Source organism: Anthonomus grandis, chromosome 6, assembly GCF_022605725.1.
Source record: "Anthonomus grandis grandis chromosome 6, icAntGran1.3, whole genome shotgun sequence".
NCBI lineage: Eukaryota > Metazoa > Arthropoda > Insecta > Coleoptera > Curculionidae > Anthonomus > Anthonomus grandis.
Genome location: NC_065551.1, coordinates 32,940,140 through 32,966,838, shown reverse-complemented (window position 1 = coordinate 32,966,838; position 26,699 = coordinate 32,940,140). Strand labels below are relative to the sequence as shown.

The following is a 26,699-nucleotide window of genomic DNA, read 5'->3' as shown; positions in this document are numbered from 1 at the left end:
TCCTCAGCAGTAAATTATAAAAAAGGCGATTTTCTCGGAATGAACCCATCTTTGGACCACCAGGTAACGATTGGTAGCACTGATAATAACAGATAGTCCAGTCACTAATCAGCTGATCTGACAGCTCACGTCAAAATGACAACTGACGTCTTATACATCATTACATCTTTTTTTCTCATAAATCAATTTTTAACTTAAAAATATTTATTTAATTTGTAATCACAGGATATTGACAAGAATCCTGATATCGAAGACGCCTACACCTTAAATGTGATGTTATCGAGTGGCGGGTTTAAGCGTAAAATTCGCAGTGCATGGTTTTTTTTTGTCAATGTCCAATAACTGCTATTGCAAAATCCTTTGATTGCCAAGTGTAGAAATTCACGGTCTGAATATGGAATCCCTTCCATATTTTGCCCTATTAGCGATATTATTAGGTTGTGTGAGCCCGGGTTATTTATATCCTTCCACCCTTTTTAAAAATGAATGTCCAAGACTGTACCCGAGGGTGTTTAAAGGGTTTGTTCCGAGGGGCAACATTTCGGCAGGTAAGTCCAATGTTTTAATAATAATTTCTGGCATACAAGGGGAAATAAATAAATATTTTCAGTTGTGAGTAACATTTTGCATATAAATCTAAAATCTATAACTAAAATTTTTATTTTTTTATTTATTTGTTACAATATCAACAGCAATGATTGCTAACTACAGACACCAAACTTAAAGTAAATCAGTAAATCCAAAATATAGAAATATAGTAAGGATATACATTATTTACACTTATCAGTTGTGATACACAACTAAAAAACCTTAGGAAAGCATTAAACAAGTTCTAAGGTAACAATGTAGATTGATGTTTATACAGCCTATTAGCATTTTTAATTGATTCAGGGAAATTTGAAAAATATCAATGTAATAGAATCATATTTATTAAATAAAGAACATCTTGGATAATTCACAACAATGATACATGTTATTATCATTCTAGTTTCGATAGATAAACAGTCAAACATATGAGGCAGAGACCAATTATCAAAGCATCTTTGCTGGCTAATTCATTCAATTCAGCCAAACCAAGTAACACATTGTAGAGACCATTTAATAGAGCCATATTCTAGTTTTGATAAAATGAGTCTTTCAAATAACACATACAGTAGGTTACAATTCTTAGGGTTCTTACTACACCAAAACCTTATATATTTCTTTAACTTTGAGAATATTATGATCAGCATAGGTTAAACCAGCATCAAATAACACAACCAGGACTTCTTGGATAAAGATAGTAAGTAGAGGTGAATCTTGTACACATGTTTATGAATTATGTCACTCATTGGGCTTGCTGCCATGTTCAACAATTACCAAGAATTTATCAGCAAAATATTTACATGACTTGCACATATCACAATAAGAGGTAATAGTTCGAAAATTGAACCCTGGGAAACACCAAAATCACTAGGATAAGAATTCAACTTAAAACCGCTGAACTCCAAACTCCTTTTACTTTTAACTGTTTTGTTTATAGATGTGTCTTAGGTACCATCCATTATTTAAATTATTTTTTAACAGTACTCTTTTAGAGTATTTGCAACAGATAAAAGATTTGCGACTACTACTTGATTCCAGCCTTGATTTCACTGCACAGTATTAATAAATCTCTAAAGTTGCTAGGATTTATTAAATCTAGTACCAGAAATTCCCTATAGTTTAGTCACTTTATATCCATTCAAACTTTTCATGTACCTTTTTACAGGACAAACTATGCCAAAAATTCATTTATTTCTAGAACATTAAACTAAGCAATGAGCATAACCTTGATTTCTTTCAACCTTTGAATCATTCTATGTTGGCTTTATCTGGCCATTTATAAACTAAATTTATTGTCAATGACACTTTATTACTTGGGCTTGCATTTAGTTACTTACATAATTTGTATTGGGCTTGACTTATTAATAAATAAATATCATACACATTTTACTTTCTGTTGGACTAAATCTTCCCCAACCACCAAATCTATTTCATCCATTTTATTTAGGTTTTTATGATGAAATAAAGGGAATAAACACCATGAAGTTATGTGTCCAGAAGTGTTGCATAAAAGCGACCTGCCATGTGGCCTTCATGACAGATGATAAATGCTATCATGTAGCTTGTAGCAGTAACGAGCTCTGTATCCCAACAAGAAATACAAATCCGGATACTGTTAACCATGTGGCAATGGTTTTGGTGAAACCAACCGACGAGGATACTTGGGAGGATGTTTTAGCTCCACAAGGTACTCCTCAAGGTCTTCTTAAATAATTCTTGTGAAAGTAAAACTATATGTCTTCTTCTTTTAAAGAATTTTCAACGTCCCAACTTGATAGGGAAGTATACAACTTATTAAACGATAGGACGCGTTATGAAAGCCCCTTGAAAGCATTGGAAGATGATATTTTATTCGATGATAACTATGGGGTGGCTTGTGAGGTGGGAGTTGATAATTCATGTCAGCTTCCCAATGAGGTTTGCGTGCAAACAAGGGACAGATCCAGAAGTGGTAAAACATCCTTGTACTCGTTAGTTTTTTATTTAAATTATAGCATTTATAGGCACCTGTGAATGCAAACCAGGATTTATAAGGCAAGAAGAGGGCGTTTGCTTCTCGGTCACCTTGAAAGATATTAGTTTACCAGGGCTGCCTCTGTCTGACATAATTACTGAAAAAATCTTAGATATGACCACTAATAAGTCCGTCCCGGTAACCAGGAAGCATTTGACTGTAGTGTCTGAGTCAAAACAAGTATTAACATCCACTGATGATTTGATAAACTGTTTTCGAGTATTTTTTCGATTATTTCAGGTTAAATTGCCAATAAATGAAGTTACCCTGGAAGCAAATACCGTTCCAGAAGAGACGCCTGACAACAAGTATCAATACGAATGGACCTCCCTGCACCAGCCGGAAGGCAGCACCGCCGTTAAACACCAAAACGATAATCAGTTACATCTTGAAAAGTTGGCGGAGGGCATCTATGAGTTTAAGGTACTTGTGACAATATTATATATTTTTTTTATTAAAAAAAAGATCAACAGCTAATTATACAATTACATATCCAATTTTTTTCATCAATTTGAAAGTATTTTAGATAAGAATGTAGATATAATAATTTTGGGTAATTTCACTTTACCACTTTATCCAACGGAAGGCTGTGAGGACTTAGACTGAGGGTATTTCTATCTTTTGTATAATTTATTAGGGGATGTTAAGTGGTCAGATCTGCAAGAACTTAATGATGTTAATATCTGTATTGATTTATTTTTTTGTAAGAAGATTTATGAATGCCTGGATTAAGTAATAATCAAAAAACCAGTAAAAAGAGACATTTGCAAAGGTAATGACTATTTAATTTAATTCTCCACAAAATTAAAAAGAAACATTAAGTTAAATATCCCTACAGAAGTGTTAACTATTAGTGGTTCTCTAGACATTGCTTACATATTTGCTAGATACTCTGGGTCAGTAGTCCAGCAGGGTGAGGAATACTCTTTGTATATCATTTTGTAAAATAAGTACTGCTATATTTAATATACATACAACATTAAGGGATCATTCCTTATAACTATTGTTAGATTATGTAGAGTAGAAATAACTGTGGCCCTAAATTAGATCCTTGAGATACTCCAGGTGTAGGTTTAATTGCAAAAGATTTAAAACCTCTTAAACTCACTCTATGCTGAGGATCCCAGAGATAAGTTTTAAAAAAATTAACTAAATTAATATGCAGTCCATACTCTTCATCAATTCATACAATATTGGAAATGAAACCTTATAGAAGGCTTTTTTCGAAATCTGTATAAATGACATCCATAAAACCATGCCGATCGATTGAAATGTTGTGTTGAAGAGACGAATAAATATATTTGTAAATTATTGCATCAAATATTTTTGCTGATATTGATAATACTGGAATTGGTCAATAGTACTTTAGCCTTTTTTAACTCTTAAATGTAGTGTATAGTATATATATATGTGTATATCTGAATTCATGCAAATCTTTTAGCTCAATATTAGTCAGTTGTCTCCTGACTTATAATATTTTTTTCTTAGTTTGTCTTTTATATTTAGTGACTTATTCAAGATTTTGCAATGTTCCTGAAGTATAAAAATGAGAAAAATAAAAAATCTAATTTTTTCGCAAAAACGATCAATTTCTCAGATTTTTCGTAGTTAGATAAATGTTTGTATAAAGGTTGATATACATCCTAGTTTTTGAATAAAGTCCTTATCTTCAATAGAATAAAAGTTAGCCCAAAACATGTTAAAAATCACATATGTACGATTTTTTCAAAAAGCACCAATTTCTCAGGTTTTTTCCTAGTTAAATAAAAGTTACTAAACGGCTGGTTGCATATTCCACTTTTTGAATCAAGTCCCTATCTTTATTAGGAAAAAAGTTATGCAAGACTTTTCAATGTTTCTGAAGTATGAAAATGAGAAAAATCCAAAATTTAATTTTCTCGCAAGAACCATTAATTTTTCAGATTTTTTTGTAGTTTGATAAAAGTTACTAAATAGCCGGTTGCATATTCCAGTTTTTGAATCAAGTCTCTACCTTTATTAGGAAAAAAGTTATTTAAGATTTTGCAATGTTTCTATAGTATAAAAATGAGAAAAATCCTAAATTTAATTTTTTCGCAAAAACCATCAATTTTTCAAATTTTTTCGTAGGTAAATAAAAGTTACTAACTGGCCGGTTGCATATTCTAGTTTTTAAATCAAGTCTCTATCTTTATTAGGAAAAAAGTTATTTAAGATTTTGCAATGTTTCTATAGTATAAAAATGAGAAAAATCCTAAATTTAATTTTTTCGCAAAAGCCATCAATTTTTCAGATTTTTTCGTAGTTTGATAAAAGTTGGTATGTAGGTTGATATACATCCTAGTTTTTGAATAAAGTCCTTATCTTCAATAGAATAAAAGTTAGCCCAAAAAATGTTATAAATCACATATGTAAGATTTTTTCAAAAATCACTAATTTCTCACATTTTTTCCTAGTTAAATAAAAGTTACTAAATGGGTGGTTGCATATTCCACTTTTTGAATCAAGTCTCTATCTTTATTAGGAAAAAAGTTATTCAAGACTTTGCAATGTTTCTGAAGTATGAAAATGAGAAAAATCCTAAATTTAATTTTCTCGCAAGAACCATCAATTTTTCAGATTTTTTCATAGTTTGATAAAAGTTACTAAATAGCCGGTTGCATATTCCAGTTTTTGAATCAAGTCTCTATCTTTAATAGGAAAAAAGTTATTCAAGATTTTGTAATGTTTCTGAAGTATGAAAATAAGAAAAATCCAAATTTTAATTTTTTCGCAAAAGCCATCAATTTTTTAGATTTTTTCGTAGTTAAATAAAAGTTACTAACTGGCTGGTTGCATATTCTAGTTTTTGAGTCAAGTCTTTATCTATAATAGGAAAAAAGTTATTCAAGATTTTGCAATGTTTCTGAAGTATGAAAATGAGAAAAATCCTAAATTTAATTTTTTCGCAAAAACCATCAATTTTTCAGATTTTTTCGTAGTTAAATAAAAGTTACTAACTGGCCGGTTGCATATTCAACTTTTTGAATCAAGTCTCTATCTTTAATAGGAAAAAAGTTATTCAAGATTTTACAAATTTCCTAAAGTATGAAAATGAGAAAAAGCCAAAATTTACTTTTTTCGCAAAAACCATCTACTTCTGAGTTTTTTTCGTAGTTAAATAGAAGTTTGTATATAGGTTGATATACGTTCCAGTTTTTTAATAAAGTCCCCAAATTCAATTAAAAAAAAGTTAGCCCAAAAAATGTTAAAAAACACATATGTAAGATTTTTTCAAAAACCACTTATTTCGCAGATTTTTTCCTAGTTGAATAAAAGTTGCTAAATGGCTGGTAGCATATTCCAGTTTTTGAATCAAGTCTCTATCTTTGATACGAAGAAAGTTATCCAAGGTTTTAGAATATTCTTCAACTATAAAAATAGGAGAAATCAAAAATTCCACTTTTTCTCAAAAACCCTCAATTTTTCAGATTTGCTCATAGTTAGATAAAGATTTTTTTAATTATTTGCCGTTTATTTATATCAGTATATATATGTAGAAATGTCCAATCAGTTCCACAAAAACTATAGTAAATATAAAGAGAACTGTAACTGTTTTGCTTCATAAGAAACTAATAATAAATTTTTGAACAAAATTATCATTTCGTCTTAGTATCTTTTTAAATGCGTTAGATTTAGGTCCTCAATTATGAAAAAAATTGGAATTAAAGATATTGGACTGATTTTCAAGGCAGTTGCTATATAATCAATTTAATACATACAATATCTTTATTATAGTCATAAAATTTTACATCAAAACAATTTTTCACAACTATTAGTACACCACCTCCTTTGGATTTTCACTTATTTTCGTCGTCACCCTCTGTTCTAAAAGTTCTAAATACGTTTGGTAAAATTGCATTATTCTTCACGTTTTTCTGCAACCAGATACAGTATTAGCCATAAAAGTTGGAACTTTTAAAAATTTGAAATTTTTCCAATGTTTTAAATTTATATTTTATTTTTGTACATGCAATCAATAAACATATTTATAAGTAAACAAAAAAGCATACCAGAATTTCAACCTTATCTTGTTTCAGACAATAAGAAATACTTTAAATTTTTGTGCTGGACAAAATGCTTGGAACTTTTTATAAAAGATGTATTTTACAGGCAGTTTTTGACACACCAGTGTGACACACAAGTGGGTTCTTTTTATTCATTTTATTTTGTGTTACCATGGGAAAAGGCAAGGCCTATTCCAGCGACATTCGCCAAAGAATTTTAGATTTTTACAATTAGGGTGTTAGGCAGTGTAATATTGCTCAAAGACTAAACGTTCCTAAGAACACCGTGTCACGGATAATTAAGAAATATCGTATATTTGGAAATGTGGTACCAGGTAAAAGCACTGGAAGACCTAAAGCCATGACTGCCCGTGTAGATAGGCGAATTTTAAATATTTCCCAGAATGACCCATTTTTGTCATCCTCCAAAATTTTACAAAAATTAAATTAAGGTGAGCCTTCCAATATCTCTGCAAGAACGGTAAGAAGGCGATTGTGTTCTGGCTGGTGGACTTAACAGCTACAGACCTCCTAAAAAACCTTTGCTGCAGAAGAAAAATGTCAAGTTACGCCTACAATTTGCAATGGATCATCTTAACTGGACTGTACAAGATTGGAAAAAAGTGCTATTAAGTGACGAATCTAAGTTCAATCTGTTGTCCAGTGACGGAATACTTCATGTAAGACGACCGAAAGGTTCAAGAAAAAGTTTATCCGACCTACGGTTAAACATGGAGGTGGTAATGTGATAGTATGGGGATGCTTTTCTTGGTATGGTACTGGGCCAATACATAAAATTGTGGGGAAAATGGATCGATTTATGTATCGGGATATTTTGCGAAATATAATGGAGCCTTACACATTTGAGTCTATGCCAGTAAATTTTGTATTCCAGCATGATAACGATCCAAAACATTCGTCAAAATTGGTAAATGGTTGGACCAAGAAAAGATCACAGTTTTAAAGTGGCCGGCCCAGAGTCCAGACTTAAACCCGATTGAAAATTTATGGGAACATCTGGATCGCAAAATTCGGGCATCTGGAACAGTCAAAAATGCTGATGAACTATTTCATAAGCTTGTTGAAGCCTGGACTCACATTGACAGAGAAAATAATTGAAAATTTGATTGAATCAATGCCCAGAAGAATGCAGGCAGTAATTAATGCTAAGGGAGGGTTACCATACCAAATATTAATTATAATATTATGGTTTCAATAAGTTATGTTTTATGTCGTTTTTGAATAAAAATAATTTAGTTCCAAGTATTTTGTCTACATTTAAATTAATTAACACATTAATAGTTTTTCGTGTACAACAACTTTATAAAAGAAAATAAAATGCTAATTAAAAGGCACACAAAATATAATAAATTTTCAAAAGTTCCAACTATTATGGCCAATACTGTATAACTTAAAATGTTTACTTCATATTTATTTATTTATTTATTTATATACGGGATGTCTCCATTAACGAAATAAATTGCACCACAAATTAATAACCTAATCATAACAATAAAAAAATAACAAACAATATTCCTTAAGTAATTAAACAAAATTTGCCCAATTTCTAAACAACATAATTATGAAAATAAATTAGAAATTAATAAATCTCGTGATTCTATAGACAATATAGCCAATAAATTGAGAATAAATTTGATCCAATTAAAAAACGTTTCAAACTATGTAGTTATCGATTTTCAATAAAGTCAGTCAAACATCGCTTAAACCCAGAAAACCCTTATCAATTATATCATAATGATAATTAAACTCGTTTCTTATCATGTGAAACCTATTAATAGGAGAATATTTACCATAATTCGTATGATGTTGTTTAATTAAAAATAGTGGCATCTCTCTAAGATGTCTGGTACGGCATCTAAAATTTACAAGTCTTAATAATTCAGGACATTTAATACCATTAAGAAGTTTATAGAAAAAAAGTAAATCTATTAGGAATTTAGCCTCGACCTAACGTCCGTTTGAGATAAATTTGGCAAATTTAGCTTCCAAGTTCTGAGAAACCTATTTTGAACTCTTTGACTATTCATCTGATATGGGCCATCTATTAATACTAAACTTCGCTTAACTTAGAGTTCACTTAAATAAATGTCATGTTTTAACTTTATATAACAATTGCATGATATATAATTTGTCATTGAATAGGTGGAATGAATTAGTGAATACCTTGGTGTGTACATAAGGTCAAAAAAATTTAATTAGCACTATGAAACCATTGTCAACATGTTTTGTAGTTTCTAAAATAAACTTAAGAATAAGAGACAAACAGCTCTTCCAATAGGTAACTTCAAGTAGTTCTCCTATAAACAGAATGATGTAGGAGAGTAATAAAATCATACTAAAATGTGATATAGATTTTTTAACAGCTCTGTAACACAAATTCGATTTGTAATTTTAGGCATTCATCTAGTATCATAAATGATCTTTATATTTACACAAAATTGTTTAATATAGCTTAGAATATATGAGGAGCAACTTATCAAAGCGCATTATGTCCACTTAAAGACAAAATTTACTTTATTGCAGTTTTGGATTAATTTTCACATATCCTTGTCTTATTCGTGTGAAAAATCTGATGTTCACATAGAAACTCTTTATGTCCGCGAGATCTGATACATCAAAACACATTACGATATTTGGCCAATAGAAGGCGGCAAATTCGCATGACGACATCATGTAAATCATCTGATTGTTTATGTTGTCATACTTATTATCGTTACTCATTAAAGTTTAAACGTATTAACGTGTTTGTTGTTATGATGGAAAATCTTGATCAGAGTGTTTCGGTAGCAGGCAATAGCCAAGGATCGAGGAAAAAATTGTGGCAAAAGTATAAGAGCTACCTACCTGACATCGTACTTGTGAACTTAATCAACGAAAATAAAAAAAAAGATGTTAAAAAATTGCTCCAAGCAAGAAGTTTTTCTATTAAAATTATTTCTCGCTTTATGTCTTTTATTTTATATTGAGTAAAAAAACTGCTCAGATGGGTTTTTTTTAATTTCCTATTTAAGGTTTACAACAGAAAGCCTTAAGTCCCATATCGGCCACAACGAAACGCGTTATATCCACACCAATGGATCAAAAATCGTTATGTCCAACTGTTTATTGACCAATCTCACAGAGTTTGTTGGTTTTGATTTCAGTTAGAACTATTTACAGAAGTATCGACCAGTATCTATGAAAATACCTTACTATGCAGGTTTAAAATAAACGGAAACAATAGTTGGTGAAAAAAAAAGTTTTGATGGACATAATTCGTTTTGAAAAGTTACTCCTCATGTAGGTAATTGTTTTTTTTACCTTAGTTAGTTTTCATTTCTCTTGCTATTTTATGCCAGTGATCACCCTTTACATGCATATACAAGAAATATTTCTTCAGGTGAGCGTTTCTACTCCAACATCATACGGTGAAACGTTCGTGAACGTAACAGTGTTGCCAGAGGCGCGCATTAATACCCCCCCAGAAATCGTGATAACTCCTGCCAATCAGACGATAAAGCAACCGAATGCCGCCGCTGTTTTGGACGCCTCCTCTTCCAAAGACGACGACGGAATAATTTCCTGGCATTGGGAGTTGCAGCAGGGCCCATTAGGTGACTCAGTTTGTCATCTTGTTGTCTTTTTTTTTTGGCAAAATTTAATGATTCTTTTATGTAGGTTATCAGCCAGAGTTGAAAGATAGTCCGACGTTGCAATTGAACGACTTAACTAAGCCTGGGAATTACACTTTTAAGTTGACCGTGACGGATACCGATAAGGCTACTAGCAGTAGTACTGCTAATATTACTGTGCTCGCGGTGACCGACTATCCACCGGAGGCTAATGCTGGTAAAATTGACTTTTATTTATTGTGTCTTGTACTTCAACAAATAAATAGTAATCAATAACGTAAAATATGTAAGCAACAGGTTTAATATTTTACATTATTGATTGCGATTATGTAACTTTCAATTGCAGACTTTAGATTTTTTATTGCAACTATTAAATAATGGGAATAATAATTTTTTTACACTTATAATTTGAATTCAGGACAACATCAATTCAATTCCCTTTGCATTAGTTTACGATCTGATAACTGTATCCAGTAGAGAACCATAAATATTAGGAACAATGTGCAATAATTTCAAATGCCTCAAAACTATGAAAAATGACTCTACAAGCTTAAAAATCAATTGTAAACCCTTAAAAAGAAACGAATGAAGTCAAAGATGTAAGGAATTACGCCCAAGAGCCTGGAATAAAAAATGGTATTTTGTTAAAAGACATTTTGAATCTTGGGCCAAAGAAAGAGTGAACATTTATTCATTTATCAACAAAAGGGACATCCTCATGAAAATTTTACATAGAAAATTTAAATAATTGTATAATAGAATATAAAATATAAAACTCTTATATCTTCAGAAACTTGGAAAAGAAAATATCTTGCATATTTACCAAATACTTCAAATACATACAGTTCAATAAAAGCGCCCCTTAGCAGTTATAGTATGGTTTCCAAATGTAACTTTCGAAGATATTTGACAACATCTTTCTTCAGATTTCTAGTGGGTCATGGTAATTTTAATAAATATGCACATAAATTAGGAATAAATGACTCATATGTATGTAACTGTGACAACCAGTCAATTGATGATTTGAACCATATTTTATTTAAATGTAAAAATAATATGGACGCAGTGATGTTTCTGCATAATAAATTGAAACAGCTTGGCTTGCTTCCTATGTGTCATACTTCACTTATGACAAACGTAATTGCCGACGCTAGAATGGAGTCTATTTTCATAAAATTTTTGAAATTGTCCAAAAGGAAAATATAACTTGAACGTATATGCACTAGTTAATAATTTTAGTTACTTAGAGATCCCTTTGTTTTTTCCCTATTGTTTACCTACCTATCCGAGCCCCCCTATGTTCTGTTTTAAAAAATGTCCCGCTCCAGGACGAGAAGCGTGTGACCCTGTCTAAGATCCCTAGTATTAATCTTTCTTGCACTATTCCTTTTTTTGTACTCTTTTTATTAGATACAATGTCATACCACCCAATAGTATAATTATTTGAATACTATATTAGCAACCTGTTCTATTATGAATGAGTTCCTATGTTGGAACACGTGGCTAAATGTGCCAAGCACAAGGCCAAAAAACGAAAAAAAAAAAAAACTCTTATAACACTCTACTTATATTCTGCACCAACACAGGCATAGAATTTTTGCACGGTCAATTTTTTAATGCTTCTACAATATTTTTAATGTCATTTAAATTGGATATTCCTTCCGGACGTTTTTTTACGTCATCTAAGCATTTGCAGTAATTTTTATTTCCTTCCAGGCAGTCCGTCATGGTTTGTTTATTCCAGTGTCGAAATGCCTGGGAACATTGCAGCAGTAAAAAAATAATTCCAAATAGTCTGGGAGAAATAAGAAATAACCCCAACTTCCTGGAATAAATTAAAAAAAACTTTTACTGCATTCTTGGGTATTTCTTACATTTCAGGCATTTGGGATCATTTTTATATTTCTTATTTCTCTTCCATATTATCACAATCCGAGTTTTTTTTGACATTTACTAGATATTAAGGGCACCCCATTCCTATAAAGTACATTATTAACCCTATCAGCCTTAATACTAATTCTTCTGACGTTAAATATGACATTCTAATCTTCAATATATCATTTTTCTCTAATAAGAATGTAACTGTATTTCTATCATGATAAATCCTTTTTAAGATGGTTAACATTGCTTTCCAGGACATGAAATACAATAATGTTCTTCCTTTTGATCACAAATAAAACTTTATCTCTGTTTATAACCCTTGTTTTTTAACCCTTACATTATAGTCACGAATATTCATAATTTTAAGGCGAGGACAAGATAATTTATCTCCCGCACAATAACATAACCTTAAACGGTAGCCTAAGTACCGATGATCATGCGATTACCACTTGGGAATGGACCAAATCGGCCGATGACGTGCAGAAAACGGTCGATATGCAAAATACTCGCACGCCCTATTTACAACTGTCCAATTTACAAGAAGGTAAATTTAATAGTTTCTGGTTTATTTGTTTTGGATTAAGTCTGCCGTCTAAAGCATAAAAGTGACATTAAGTTGTTTACATCAATTGATTCATTATGGAATTCTACATGTCACTATTCTTTTCATTTTACAAAAACAAATATTGTTTGTTGTTAATAATATCGATGCAGCAAAGTTTACTATGCATGAGAGAATTTATACAAATAGTAAAACTTGATTTTCACGCATTTAACTTAATTAGTGCATTTAGCCACTTTTATGCTTTGTACCGCAGAAATTATGTAATTTTTACTGTTTTTAGGTATGTACACTTTTACGCTAAAGGTTATGGATAGCGCAAACCAGTCCAGTATGGCGCAAGTGCATGTTTTCGTTAAACCGCCGACGAATAAACCTCCGGTGGCAGAAGCTGGACCCAACGTCACAATTAGGTAAACAGAAAAATAAGAATCATTAGGAATTTTTGAAGATTTATTAAAAAATTTAACTGTACTCAAATTAATTACCTGAAAATCACGTTTTTACCTTTAAATCGACCCTCAGGAATTTCTCTCTAATAATTTTGAAAGAAATTTGAACATATTTTGATTGGCTTCCAAGTTGTGCTTAAAAATGTTTCCTAATAAAAAAATGTCTTAATGTTACAATAGAAGACTTCAAAAATTTGGTGGCTGTTGAACCTTGCTTGGCAAAACTGCCTCTAACTCAAAGAGTTTTTGAGGTACAAGAATCGTTCCGATATGAAATTATTGGGTAAGAAGCACCACTTCTTTTACTTGAACTCATTTAAGAATATTCCAATTATTTCATGAAAATATTCTCAAGAATAATTAATATTTGGCAAGAAAGAAAAGCTCAATTGAAACTGCTCTAACTACCTTAATCTTTAACCAAGAACTGTGTTTTTACCCACAAATCCGTCCTCGGGAACTCCTTTATAAGAATCTGCATGAATTATGCAAATATTTTAATTAGTTCCTAAGTTATGCTCAAAAATGTACGTCAGTGTATAAAACTCAATACAAATTTGGTGGATCTTGGACCTTAATTGACAAAATTGCCTTTTAATTATAAAGTTCTTGAGGTAGAAGAATCGTTAATACATTAAATTATTTCGTAAGAAATGCTCTTTTCTTGACTAAAACTATTTTTAAAATATTCCAATTATTTCTGAACAATATTTACCAGAATAATGAAAATTTGCAAGGGAAAATAGCAAAACAAATACCTTAACAAAACCCTCAATTCTTACTACAGGATCACGTTTTTACCCTCAAATCGATCCTCAGAGATCCTCTGTGTTAGTGTAAAAAAAGTTTGAAAGATATTTTGATTGGTTTTTAAGTTATACCCAAAACTGTGCACTGATGATGATAGTTTTTGGACCATGGTTTGGAAAATTGTCTCTAACTCAAAAAGTTTTTGAGGTACAAAAATTGTTAATATAATAAATTATTCGATATGAAATGCTCGTTCCTTAAGCAATACCAATTTTTAAATATTCCAAATATTTCCTAAAAATATGCACCAATATAATGAAAATTTGTAAAGAAAAATAAGCAAAAAACAGAAAGAACCAAAATTACTCAACTACCCAAATCCTTAAACTAAAATCACGTTTTTATTCCCTAATCGATCTCGAGGAATCCATTGAATTATTGTAATAAGAATTTGAAAAATGATTTCATTGGTTCTTAAGTTATACCCAAAACTATACACTAATGATGGCTTTTGGACCACGGTTGACTAAATTGTCTCTAACTGAGAAAGTTTTTGAAGTACAACAATCATTAATATATTAAATTATTCGATATAAAATGCTCGTTCCTGGAGTAAAACTCCTTTTATAATACCCCAATTATTTTCTTAAAATATTCACCAGATTAATGAACATTTGCAAAAAAATAGCAAAAAAAGAATGTCACAATCAAAATTGCTCTAACTGCGGAAATTCTTAACCTAGAAACACGCTTTTACCCTCAAATCGATCCTCAGGAGTCCTTTGTATGAATGTTACAAGGAATTAAAAGATATTTTCATTGGTTCTTAAGTTATGGCTAACAGTATGCACTAACGATGGTTTTTGGATCATGATTGACAAAATAGTCTGTAATTCTGATTCGTTCTTTCTTTGACTAAGACTGTTTTAAGAATATTCGAATTATTTCCTAAAAAATAATGAAAGTGGTTCCGATCTATCCGTTTAATTTTTGACCTGAATATTTCAGAATATACACTATTTAAAAATGGCTTGACTCTGACTGTTCACCATATACATGCAAGACCATATCTTTGTTGTGTAATGTCCTTAGAACTGTCTTACTGAGTTATATACTATATTGATATTGAATATCTTGGAGTTATGTAAAAGATACAAGGCTGACGAACTTTGGCCTTGCTTTAAATTCCTGGGAGAAATGTACTAATGATATTGAATGCCTGGAAGAAAATTTCAAATTGCCTTAAAGTATAAATTCTGTCATAAGTGTTGTATTCCTCAAATATCTTTAGGAAAGTTATGATTACTTTATATCTAATCTTCGCCTTCATATGCAAATACTAAAATAAATCTGATATCACGTTACATTCAGGATACTAATCTAACTTCCTGGTCTACTCAGAGAATATCAATAACAAACTTTAATATACATAATTATTTTAGTTTACCTCAAACTTGGGCAATAGTGGACGGTTCGAACAGCACGGACGATAACCACATAACGACTTACAAATGGGAACAAGTGGAGGGACCCTCGACTGCCATTTTTACGTCAGCGAATACGAGCAAAACGAACATCACTAACTTAACTAAGGGTGTTTACACCGTTAAACTGAGCGTCACCGATGATAATAATAACGTTGCTAGCGATACGGTCTTTGTAATCGTTAATCAAAGTAAGTATTAGACTTTTTTTTTAATATTTGGTTAGAGAGTTAGTTGAGGAACATTGCGAATAAAATTTTAAAACATAAATGAATCTGATGAGAACATTGGAATTAGAGTTATCACTCAAGTTGTTTTTTTCACTGCACGTGGTTTTCCAAAACTTAGATAAAAAAGTTCCTAGTACATGGATTTTAGTGATGTTTTCAATGAAAGCTTCAAAACATTCCAGAGAAACTTTTAAGACCAAAATCAAGCCGATCTGACAATTGGCAGTAAACCTTCTGACGAGACTCTTGGACATGATTTTCAAAAATTTGGATCAAACAGCCTGTAGTGCATCGATTTTAATGATTTTTTCAACGAAAGGTAAAGAATATTCTAAAGAAATTTTTAAAACAAAAACGACGCTGATCTGAGTATTAGACGTAGAGTTATAAATCGAGTGACCTAAAACTGTCTTTCCTCTTGGACACCGTTTTCAAAAATTTGGATAAAATAGCTTCTACTGCATCGATTTTTATGATTTTTTCAACGAAAGCTAAAGAATATTCCAAAGAAACCTCTAAAGTTTAAATCACGCCGATCCGAGCACTAGAAATGAAGTTATGATCTAAGTTACCAGAAGCTATATTTTCTCTAGACGAGACTCTTGGACCTGATTTTCAAAAATTTTTATAAAATAGTCTCTAGTGCATTGATTGTCATGATTTTTTTAATGAAAGCTTAAGAATATTCCAAAGAAACTTCTAAAGTATAAATCACGCCTATCCGAGCACTAGATGTGAAGTTATGACTCAAGTTACCTAAAGCTGTCTTTCCTTTAGACAAGACTCTTGGACATGATTTTCAAAAATTTATATAAAACAGTCTCTAGTGCATCGATTTTAATGATTTTTTCAATGAAAGCTTAAGAATATTCCAAAGAAACTTCTAAAGTTCAAATCACGCCGATCCGAGCACTAGAAGTAAAGTTATGACCTAAGTTACCAGAAGCTATATTTTCTCTAAACGAGCCTCTTGGACCTGATTTTCAAAAATTTTTATAAAATAGTCTCTAGTGCATTGATTTTCATGATTTTTTTAATAAAAGCTTAAGAATATTCCAAAGAAACTTTTAAAATGTAAATCAAGTCGATCTGAGCACTAGAAGTGAAGTTATTACTCAAGTTACCTAAAGCTGTCTTTCCTCTAGACAAGACTCTTGGACGTGATTTTCAAAAATTTATATAAAATAGTCTCTAGTGCATCGATTTTAATGATTTTTTCAATGAAAGCTTAAGAATATTCCGAAGAAACTTCTAAAGTTTAAATCACGCCGATCCGAGCACTAGAAGTAAAGTTATGACTTTAAGTTACTAGAAGCTATATTTTCTCTAGACGAGACTCTTGGACATGATTTTCAAAAATTTATATAAAATAGTCTCTAGTGCATTGATTTTCATGATTTTTTCAATGAAAGCTTAAGAATGTTCCAAAGAAACTTCTAAAGCTTAAATCACGCCGATCCGAGCACTAGAAGTGAAGTTATGACCTAAGTTACCAGAAGTTATATTTTCTCTAGACAAGACTCTTCAACATGACCTTCAAAAATTTGGATCAAACAGACTCTAGTGCATCGATTTTCTTGATTCCTTTAATGAAAGCTAAAGAATATTCCAAAGATACTTTTAAAATTTAAATCAAGTCGATCCGAGCACTAGAAGGAAAGTTATGACTCAAGTTACCTAAAGCTGTCTTTCCTCTGAACGAGGCTGTTGGACATGATTTTAAAAAAATTTGGATCAAACAGCTTCTAGTGCGTCGATTTTCATGATTTTTTCAATGAAAGCTAAAGAATATTCCAAAGAAACTTTTAAAATGTAAATTAAGTCGATCCGAGCACTAGAAGTGAAGTTATGACTCAAGTTACCTAAAGCTGTCTTTCCTCTGAACAAGACTGTTGGACATGATTTTCAAAAATTTGGATCAAACAGCCTCTAATGCATCGATTTTCTTGATTTCTTCAATGAAAGCTAAAGAATATTTCAAAGAAACTTTAAAAATTTAGATCAAGTCGATCCGAGCACTAGAAGTGAAGTTATGACTTAAGTTACCTAAAGCTGTCTTTCCTATAGACAAGACTCTTGGACATGATTTTCAAAAATTTATATAAAATAGTCTCTAGTGCATTGATTTTCATGATTTTTTCAATGAAAGCTTAGGAATATCCCAAAGAAACTTCTAAAGTTTAAATCACGCCGATCCGAGCACTAGAAGTGAAGTTATGACTCAAGTTACCTAAAGCTGCCTTTCCTCTGAACGAGACTGTTGGACATGATTTTCAAAAATTTGGATTAAACAGCCTTTAGTGCATCGATTTTAATGATTTCTTCAATGAAAGCTTAAGAATATTCCAAAGAATCTTCTAAAGTTTAAATCACGCCGATCCGAGCACTAGAAGTGAAGTTATGATTCTAGTTACCTGAAGCTGTCTTTTCTCTGGATGAGGCTCTTGGACATGATTTTTAAACATTTAGATAAAGCAGCTTCCAATGTATCGATTTTCATGATTTCTTTAATGAAAGCTTAAGAATGCCCCAAAGAAACTTTTAAAACAAAAACCAAGCCGATCTGAGCATTACTGTCTCCTCTTGGACACGATTTTCAAAAACCTGGATAAAACAGCCTCTAGTGCATCGATTTTCATGATTCAAAGAAGATTTCAAGAAGATCCCTCTATATCCGAAGACGACTTTGACATTGTACCAACCTATATGAAATTCCCCATTTTACTGTATAACATAACAATCGCATAAATGCAAAGCGAAATGAAAAACTGAAGTCCTTTCTACTTCACAATGATTATTTTCAATCAATCCCGATGCGTTTCGGTTTTTACATCATTGTTTATATTTCAAAGAACACAGAAATAGCAGAATTGGAAATATACCCACATACTAATTGTCTCAATAAACCTATTAACGCACACTACCGAGAAGCGGCCAAATTTATAAATTTATTTAAATAGTCAACCATCTGGGATTTTAGTAATGTTTCTGCTAAAATAAGTGTGTTAATTGTTTATGCTCTTGGATGTCTCTGAAGGCACTACTTTTAAATATGTGTGTAGATTGCCCGTCCCTCATATTTAATAGTCAGAATATTTATTAGTTGTAAGCAGTGAGTGTATAGTAACGATTTTTGTTATGTTAAATATATTATTTTACTATGTGTGATATATTTATATTGGGCCGTAAATTTTAATGTGTTTATAGACATTTTGTGACAATATCATGTAAGTTTTACTTTTATTTTATATCTTTTAAATGATTTTAACAGCCTTTTATATTTTACGGCTTATTATAGTTCTCCCTTGACAATGGTGTAAAAGTAGAAAGTTGTAAAGTAGAAAGTACTTTACAAATACAGTTTTTAATTTTGCATAATGGTACTTCATCAAAATCCCATAAATGTCTATTTTTTTTTTTAATATATCACAGGCCTGAATGAAAGTAATTTTTTTAGATGTTAACCAAAAGCCTACAGCGAACGCCGGTCCCGATCTAACAATCGAATTACCCGTTAAGGGAATCATCGTTAACGGTTCCCAATCGAAGGACGATTGGGAAATCGTCAAGTGGCAATGGATCAGAGACGAAAAATCTTTAGCTATAGGCAATATCGTGGAAGGCACCGATCAATCTCCCGTATTGATTTTAACAGACGTCTCGGTGGGAACTTATATATTCAATTTAACCGTTTGGGACAAACAGGGACTGGAGGACCGCGACACGGTCACGGTTATCGTGAAAAACGACCCCAAGATGTTTTATTTGATCGATTTGACTATTGACGTAGACGCGAGATTTTTAACGCAAGCCCAGTTTGATACCCTTAAAGCTAAACTGGCCCTGTTGGTTAACGAGGGATCTAAGTTAGAGGCAAGTATACTACCTTAATAATAATAATAATCTTTCTTTATTAGCATAATAGCTACATATAAAAGCCAAAAAATTAAATATATATTTAAATAAACCTAATATAAAGAAAAATACATAACACATAACAAATTCATATACAATACACTTTCATTTCATTACTTTTGCCCTGGGCGATTTCCAAGTTATTTCCAGAAATAGCGGCATCACAGATATCCAGGGATACTGTAGTGATCCGGTCCATGTATGTAAATCTACCATGATAATAATCTACTATAGAGAAAACATAATAAGATATAAAGGACAAACTTAATTGAAATCTATAATACGAAATCTCTAGACACATAAATTTTAGCAATAAAACTTTAATTTCTTAATCCCTTTTTGAGAGGGAATAAATGTGGCTGTTAGTATGAAATCCACGTTGTTTAATACTATATTTATGCATATCATTAAATAGTCTTGAATTAAATATAAATATTCAAGTGTTTAATAAAATAATTTGTTTTACAGAGATAATGTTTAAAATGGTATCAATTGGGGTATATCTATTACACTTTAAAATAATCCTCATGGCTCTGTTCACTATTATTTCTAACTTTATTTTGTAGTTTGGGATGCCACCATAAGTACCGAGCAAAAATTAATGTGTGGTACAATAATACATTATAAAGAAGCAATTTTGTTTGAAATGAAAGGTTTTGCCCAATTCTTGAAATAAAATTAATTTTTCTAGAAATTTTGCTAGTAAAAATAAAAAAAGCTAATAAAAATTAAGGTTTGGATCCAAGATAACGCCTAAATACTTAGATGCTATCATAGTTTATCATGTTTTCATAGGTTAAGTCTTGTTGCATTTTACTCAGATTGCTTCCTAATACGTATATCATTATATCATCCAGAAGTAGAACTGTTTTACTCATTATGGTGACTTAATCATTTATTTACAATAAGAAAAGCAAAGGACCCAACACAGTTCACTGAGGGGCGCCATGACTTACAAATTTAATATCCGATAAACTGTTTTTATATTGCACAACTTGCTTTCTGTTATGTAAATATGAGTTAAACACTTTAAAACTGTAACGCTAATTCACATTTTTTCCAATAAAATTTTTCTGGTTATTGTTTCAAAAGCGTTATGAAAATCGAAAAATACTGCTAGAATCAAATTACTGTTAACAATTTCCCTATTAAAATCATTACTAATCGTCATAATAACAGATTCACATTAATGGTGAACACGAAAGCCTGATTAATTTGTAGCCACAATCTTGTGTGGCTTTTTTACAATTAATTTAAGCTATTTTTCATAGATTGCAAGAGTATATCGCCTAAACTCATTAGCTAGCTTAGTATTTCAAACTTTAGAAGCTAGTAAAATGGTGGATATTTTCCAATTTTCAGGGAACTCCCAATTTTCAAGAGATGTATTAATTAAAAAACGCATTTTTTTTAAAACTGGGTTAATTTTCAGGTCAGATCGGTAAAATCGGAACCGGGTACCGGTAAGGTTAAGCTCACTTTCTACCTGGAGGGTTCCCAAGGTCAACCGGTGGGAGCCAACGAAGTGGTGCAACATTTAAGGCAAAAACTGCAAGTCGACGCCAGTCTGCTCGGGTTTTCGGTGGCCAAATTGCAAACGTCGATTTGCCAAAATAACTGCTCGGGACACGGGGTTTGTAACGAGGTCACGAGGGAGTGCGAATGTGAAGTGTTCTGGATGCACGTAAGTGTATATAAAACAAAAGTCAAGTTAATCTGATCACTGGAAGTGAACTCAAGTTATCTGAAACTGTCTTACCTTAGACGTGATTTTCAAAAACATAAATAAAAACTTCTAATACATCGATTATCATGATTTTTAAAAGCTATAGAATAGTTCAAAGAAACTTCTAAAACAAAAATCAAGCCTATCTGAGCACTAGAAGTGAAGTTATGAGACTGATTTTCAAAAACTTGGATAAAACAAATTAAAATTGCTCCAATGAATGGCTTCTAATGAAACTCAATGCAGATACTTCAAATACGCTGTATAATTGCCAAATATTAAATTATACAATTTTTTTTATTTTGATATTATTTACAATGGCAAATAGGAGCGTCCCTCCAGATTATGAACCAAACCGTTAGTCTGTCTGTACCCGTAAACACATGGTACAGATGAGGCAATCCTCGTACAATTTTAAAAATATAAATAGGAGAAAAAACATTAGTATATCTAAGAACTAAAACAAAAAAATTATTCACTAATATAAGTGAATAATATGTATACAAAAAGTATGGTTACAGAAAAATTAACTCTCAAAATCATCTATGCAGTGCCGATGCAGGACAAGAAGCCAAAAACCCCATATGTTACCAGGCGGAAAGACGGAGATAACTGTATAACATATTATTACTAGAAATACAGTAATTATGTATGTCTATATTTGGGTAAAGCTCAGAGTGCTAATGTATATTATAAAAATAATCAAATAGTGGAAGAGAAGAGATTAGAATAGTGGTTCTGCCAGTATTTTTAATTTGATCTGTTTGGAAAACGTAGTCAAAGATAATATTTTCCATTTATTTGGAAGACTCTTTTATATTTGCACAGCTACATATTGGAAGAGCGCCTAAAACTTTCACATCTGAGAATTATTTGCATATTGTTTCAAAGTTGAATATTTTATTATCTTATGCATATCTGCAGCATAAATTTAAAAAAGCTGGGGTGAAAGTATGGATCCCTGGGGTACTCCTTTATTATCGGATTGTTGTTCGATCCTCACATATTCGGTCATACCAGGTAATCCCTCAGAACACTCAAAGCATCGCCCGAAAAACCAAAGTATTGTTGTTTTGTTAGTAATATTTATGATCTAATGTTAGGCGGTATAGGTACTAACATCCTAGGTACCAAGATCCTCAAAATTCTTTGGTTCTGGTACTTTTGCAATAGGCTTAATTATTGTCTTTTTCCAAATTGTAGCACAACTTAATATCCCTAATGGACAAATCATCCATACCTTTTGCATTCGATTTTAAAATAGATACAATTTTTCTAACTGTAATTCATGAATAAGTTCATTATTAAATCTGTTATTTTTATAAAAATTAACGACACTTTGACCAGTAGTATCCGGTAAACTTAGAAAATTCAAGAAGTGATTTTGAATTTCTGTAGGGTTACATACATTTTTGGTAGGTTATTACAGAATTTATGTGCCCAACCTGCTTTGCAACTTCCAAAACTCTTTACCTTCTTTGTTTACAGAATGTGCTTTTTCCTGTATTATAGCATGTGTTCTATAATTTCTAAGTTGTTGGTATTAGTGTAAGTGCGTGTCAGACTTAACTTGATAAGAAGTTTTATATTTTCAGTTATCCAAGGGTTAAAAGCATTGTTTTTATTTTGTTTTGTTTTAAATGGATATTATTAAAGAAATAGAACTGGTCCCAGGGAATAGCTAAGCCAAAATTGATAACATTCTCAAAAGTTATATTAATATAGTTTGAAGTCGAAATTTAAAATTTGATTCTTTTTTCTCTACATTTTTATATTCAAAAATAGAATAAGTTAAGTTTGATCTGATATTTCTTGTGCAATGGGAATTTAGTGAGCTTTTTTGGATAAGAAATTGTTACTAAATATTATGTAATCAATTCGACTGCCGTTACACGTTCCCAGATTAATCCTTGTTGGTTCTAAAATAAACTTAAATTTGTTGGTATTCATATTTATTTTTGATAAGTCTATATTAAAATCCCCTGCCAAAATTAAATAATCATACTGTATAATAATGAATGTTAGGTGGTCTTCCAAATTACCTAAAAATTTTGGGACACTATTTAAAGGTGGGCGATAGATCGAAATAAGAACAAAAATTAAAATTGAAATGAATTACTGTATATTTGTTCGCATTCTTATCATAAACTGGAATTACTCCTCCTCGTTATACATTGTTAGATTTAAAGCCTTCGTACAACCAAGTCTACGTAAGGACAAATAAGTCAGAAGAATACGGTGACAAATAAACTGAAAATTCATCATTCTCATTCATGATATTTATTATTCGAATATTTAAATGATCCATCGATAGATTTTTTGAAGCAAAACGCTATCATCATCGGTCTCCTCCCTCGATCCTGTGGAGATTTCGTAGCCATTGTCCCTAAAAGTCCTGACATGATGATCCTGCATCAAAACTCTACAACCTCCACCCCCAACTGCAATGCAACCACTAGCGCAGACAAAATATAGCAAAACAAACATTATGTCTAAACTCCGATTACATCTCAAACTATTATCCAGCATAGAGCTTTTCACGAAGGTTGCTCGTTTAAGGGAAAGTCGCAATAGTATTAAATAAAAAAGAAAAAGCCATAGCTATTCTATAATTTTAACAAACGCCTTCTAGCAGTTAAATTTGATCATATCGAAATACGTCAAATAAAAATATGTTTCAGGACATGTTCAAGGTGTACCTAAACTCCACCGAAGATTCCGATTGTAGCTGGAGCATCTTATACGTGGTCCTCGGTCTAATATGCGGAGTGTTAACGTTCTTCGGTTTCACTTGGATGCTGGTGTACGTCTGCTATAGATGGTGCCACAGCAGACACGACTTGAGCAAACCGACTAATTACAAACTGATCGAGGATACTGACGATAATCTTCCTCCTTGTAAGTAAAATTCCTAATTCAATTGGGATTATTTTTTGGATGTCAATCTGTTGTTAGATTCCAGAAAAGCGAACCTCTCGGAGACGGACAGCGACTCGGACGTAGTTTTCGAGACGAGATCGAAACCGCCCAGATTCTCGGATTCCCGAAACGGTCATAAACCGGCCAGGAACGGTTTTAATAAGCCCAACCGACGGGTCAAAACGTAGAGTCGAATTCCGGGAGAGGGTAATATTAAGTTGCACAAAATTGTGATATAAATTGAAATTTCTTAGGTTTGTTTGGCTTGAATACATTCGTCCCGATAAAGTATCGCCTATTTCTATAATATCATTGATATTTTGTGTATTTTTATATTAGCACTTTTGCCATACGTTGTGCTTATTTACCAGTAATTCTAGTCAAGCTATACGACAGTAGGACACTATTTATTTATTAAGGATTTGTATCTAAATTAACCGCCGTAGCAAAAACTGGACTATTTTATTTTGTGATTTAGCTTTTAAACCGAATTGTTTTAGCAGTATTTACAGGTGATTTATTAAAACAGGTGTACTTATTTCCAGTAGTTATGTGTATACTAATGGTGAACTTATATTCTTTATAATATTTTGATGAATAAAAGTGATATCCAAGTACATAGTAGTTTTTATAATGCAATTGACTAAAAAGTTTTAAAAGCACTGATGATTTTGAATTTCTCGAATTCAATACTACTAATCATGACCCTTTAAGACTAAAATAAAAATATCGAGGCTTTTTTTACAATAGTGAGTACAACTTACGTCTTTTACGGAGTATTGAAACATAACATCCATTCTTTCTCCAAGAGACCATACAAAAAGACAAAACAAAAGTAAAAAACTACAAGTCAGGGTCTCATTAAACATATGTTTAATTAAAAAGCTACACGTGTTACGGAGCATCATCAGGCTTAAAAGATTTACACAAATCACATTACAACCAATAATAAATCTAAAGCTAGGTGAGGTTAACAATATTTACCAATAGAAACAAATAAAAAAGTAAGTTCCCCACTTGTGACTTTTTTACTGGCTACATATCGGATTATGTAACGTTAAAACGACATCAAAGTTGTCATGAGAAGTGAATGTTGTGCACATAGTAGCAACATAATTTTAAATGTAACTACAAAGCTTTCTATTCAAATTCAAAACAAATTAATTCATCATGAAGGTAAATAAATAATCATATACAAAATTGTAGCATAATAATATACATATGTTGTACAACCTACCAAATACATGATAAATAGGACATTCTAAATAAATTTATAATTTTAGTGTTATGGTCATGAAGAAAATTTGTAAAATTGTTAGCTAAATATAATGGCTCCCTAGTTTTTATAACTTTATACACGAAGGAATACATGTGATATTTTCTACAATTTTTCATATTTAGAATTAAGTTATTGTTTAAATAAGGAGAAATGTGACTTCTAAATGGAATTTTGTAAGAAAAACGCATACAACAATTCTGAAGTTTTTGTATTGAGCAAGCGGAGTCTTCAGTCAATGAATCCGAATATACCACATCACAATAAGGATAAAACAAGTGTGTTACATAAAAAATATTTAGTTTTAGAAGGTAAATGATTTTTTAAGCCGTAAAGTTTTCTTAAGCGCATGTATGCAATTTTGAGCTTATTCTTTATGTGTTTAAAATGAAATACCGCTATCAAGGTATACTCCTAAGTTTTTGACCTCTCGTACTACTGGTAGCTGCTCATTACGAATTTCTGCATTTAAAGTTGTTGCTGCATTAAGGGCGTTCTTTCCACCACCCAGAAAAATTACACATGATTTAGACGAATTTAATTTCAAATTATGGTCGCAGGAAAAGTTATCTATAATTTCTAAATCCTTATTAAATTGTTCTTCTATTGTGGGTAGAGTTTCACGTGAAAATGAAGTATTCAGCTGGGAATCGTCAGCATATTGTTGCAACATTGGGTACTTTATACAGGATTTCATATCTGCAACATACAATAATAAAACGGCCCCAAAATAGAACCCTGGGGAACACCTGTGGATACAGGATAATAACTTGATTTTTCAGTTGTAGAAGCCTTGTTTATTACTACGCAATTCGCTCTATTATTAAGATATGACTTAAAGAAATCAATCGCATTATTCGAAAAACCAAAATAATAAAGCTTTGCTAATAACATTTCGTGGTTTAAAGTATCGTAAGCTAAGACTAAAATCCAATAATCCAAGACATGTTATTTCCTTTTTTTCCTCATTTATCCTACAGTTATTAAGAAGGTGTACTAGACTCGTGGTAGTGCTAAAGTTCTTTCTAAAACCCGATTGGCAGACCGGGATAATATTATAAAAATCAACAAAACATCTATCTGAATTGAGTCAGAAAATATTTTATCAGGAAATGTATTGATCATTCTTCTGTATTTATTATAAAAACTTATTGTCTCAATCGCACTAAATAAAGAACAAAGAGAAAACAAACATTCTCATCTGAGATTTGTTAGGAACATGGGGAAAATTCGACCAGATCTTTTAAG

At 31.5% G+C, this 26,699-nt stretch overlaps 1 protein-coding gene across 1 annotated transcript; it reads left to right on the top strand.

The window, feature by feature from the left end:
* The first annotated feature begins 132 nt into the window (after positions 1–132).
* Positions 133–24,792, top strand: LOC126737498 (dyslexia-associated protein KIAA0319-like protein). The gene is made up of 14 exons (XM_050442419.1): positions 133–548; positions 2,033–2,272; positions 2,339–2,533; positions 2,580–2,779; positions 2,840–3,022; positions 10,025–10,238; positions 10,303–10,473; positions 12,505–12,681; positions 12,983–13,112; positions 15,344–15,576; positions 19,073–19,488; positions 20,963–21,214; positions 23,938–24,154; positions 24,212–24,792. The coding sequence occupies exons 1-14, from the start codon at positions 395–397 to the stop codon at positions 24,361–24,363; spliced, it is 2,934 nt and encodes a 977-aa protein (XP_050298376.1). The 5' UTR covers positions 133–394; the 3' UTR covers positions 24,364–24,792.
* Positions 24,793–26,699: the final 1,907 nt, after the last annotated feature.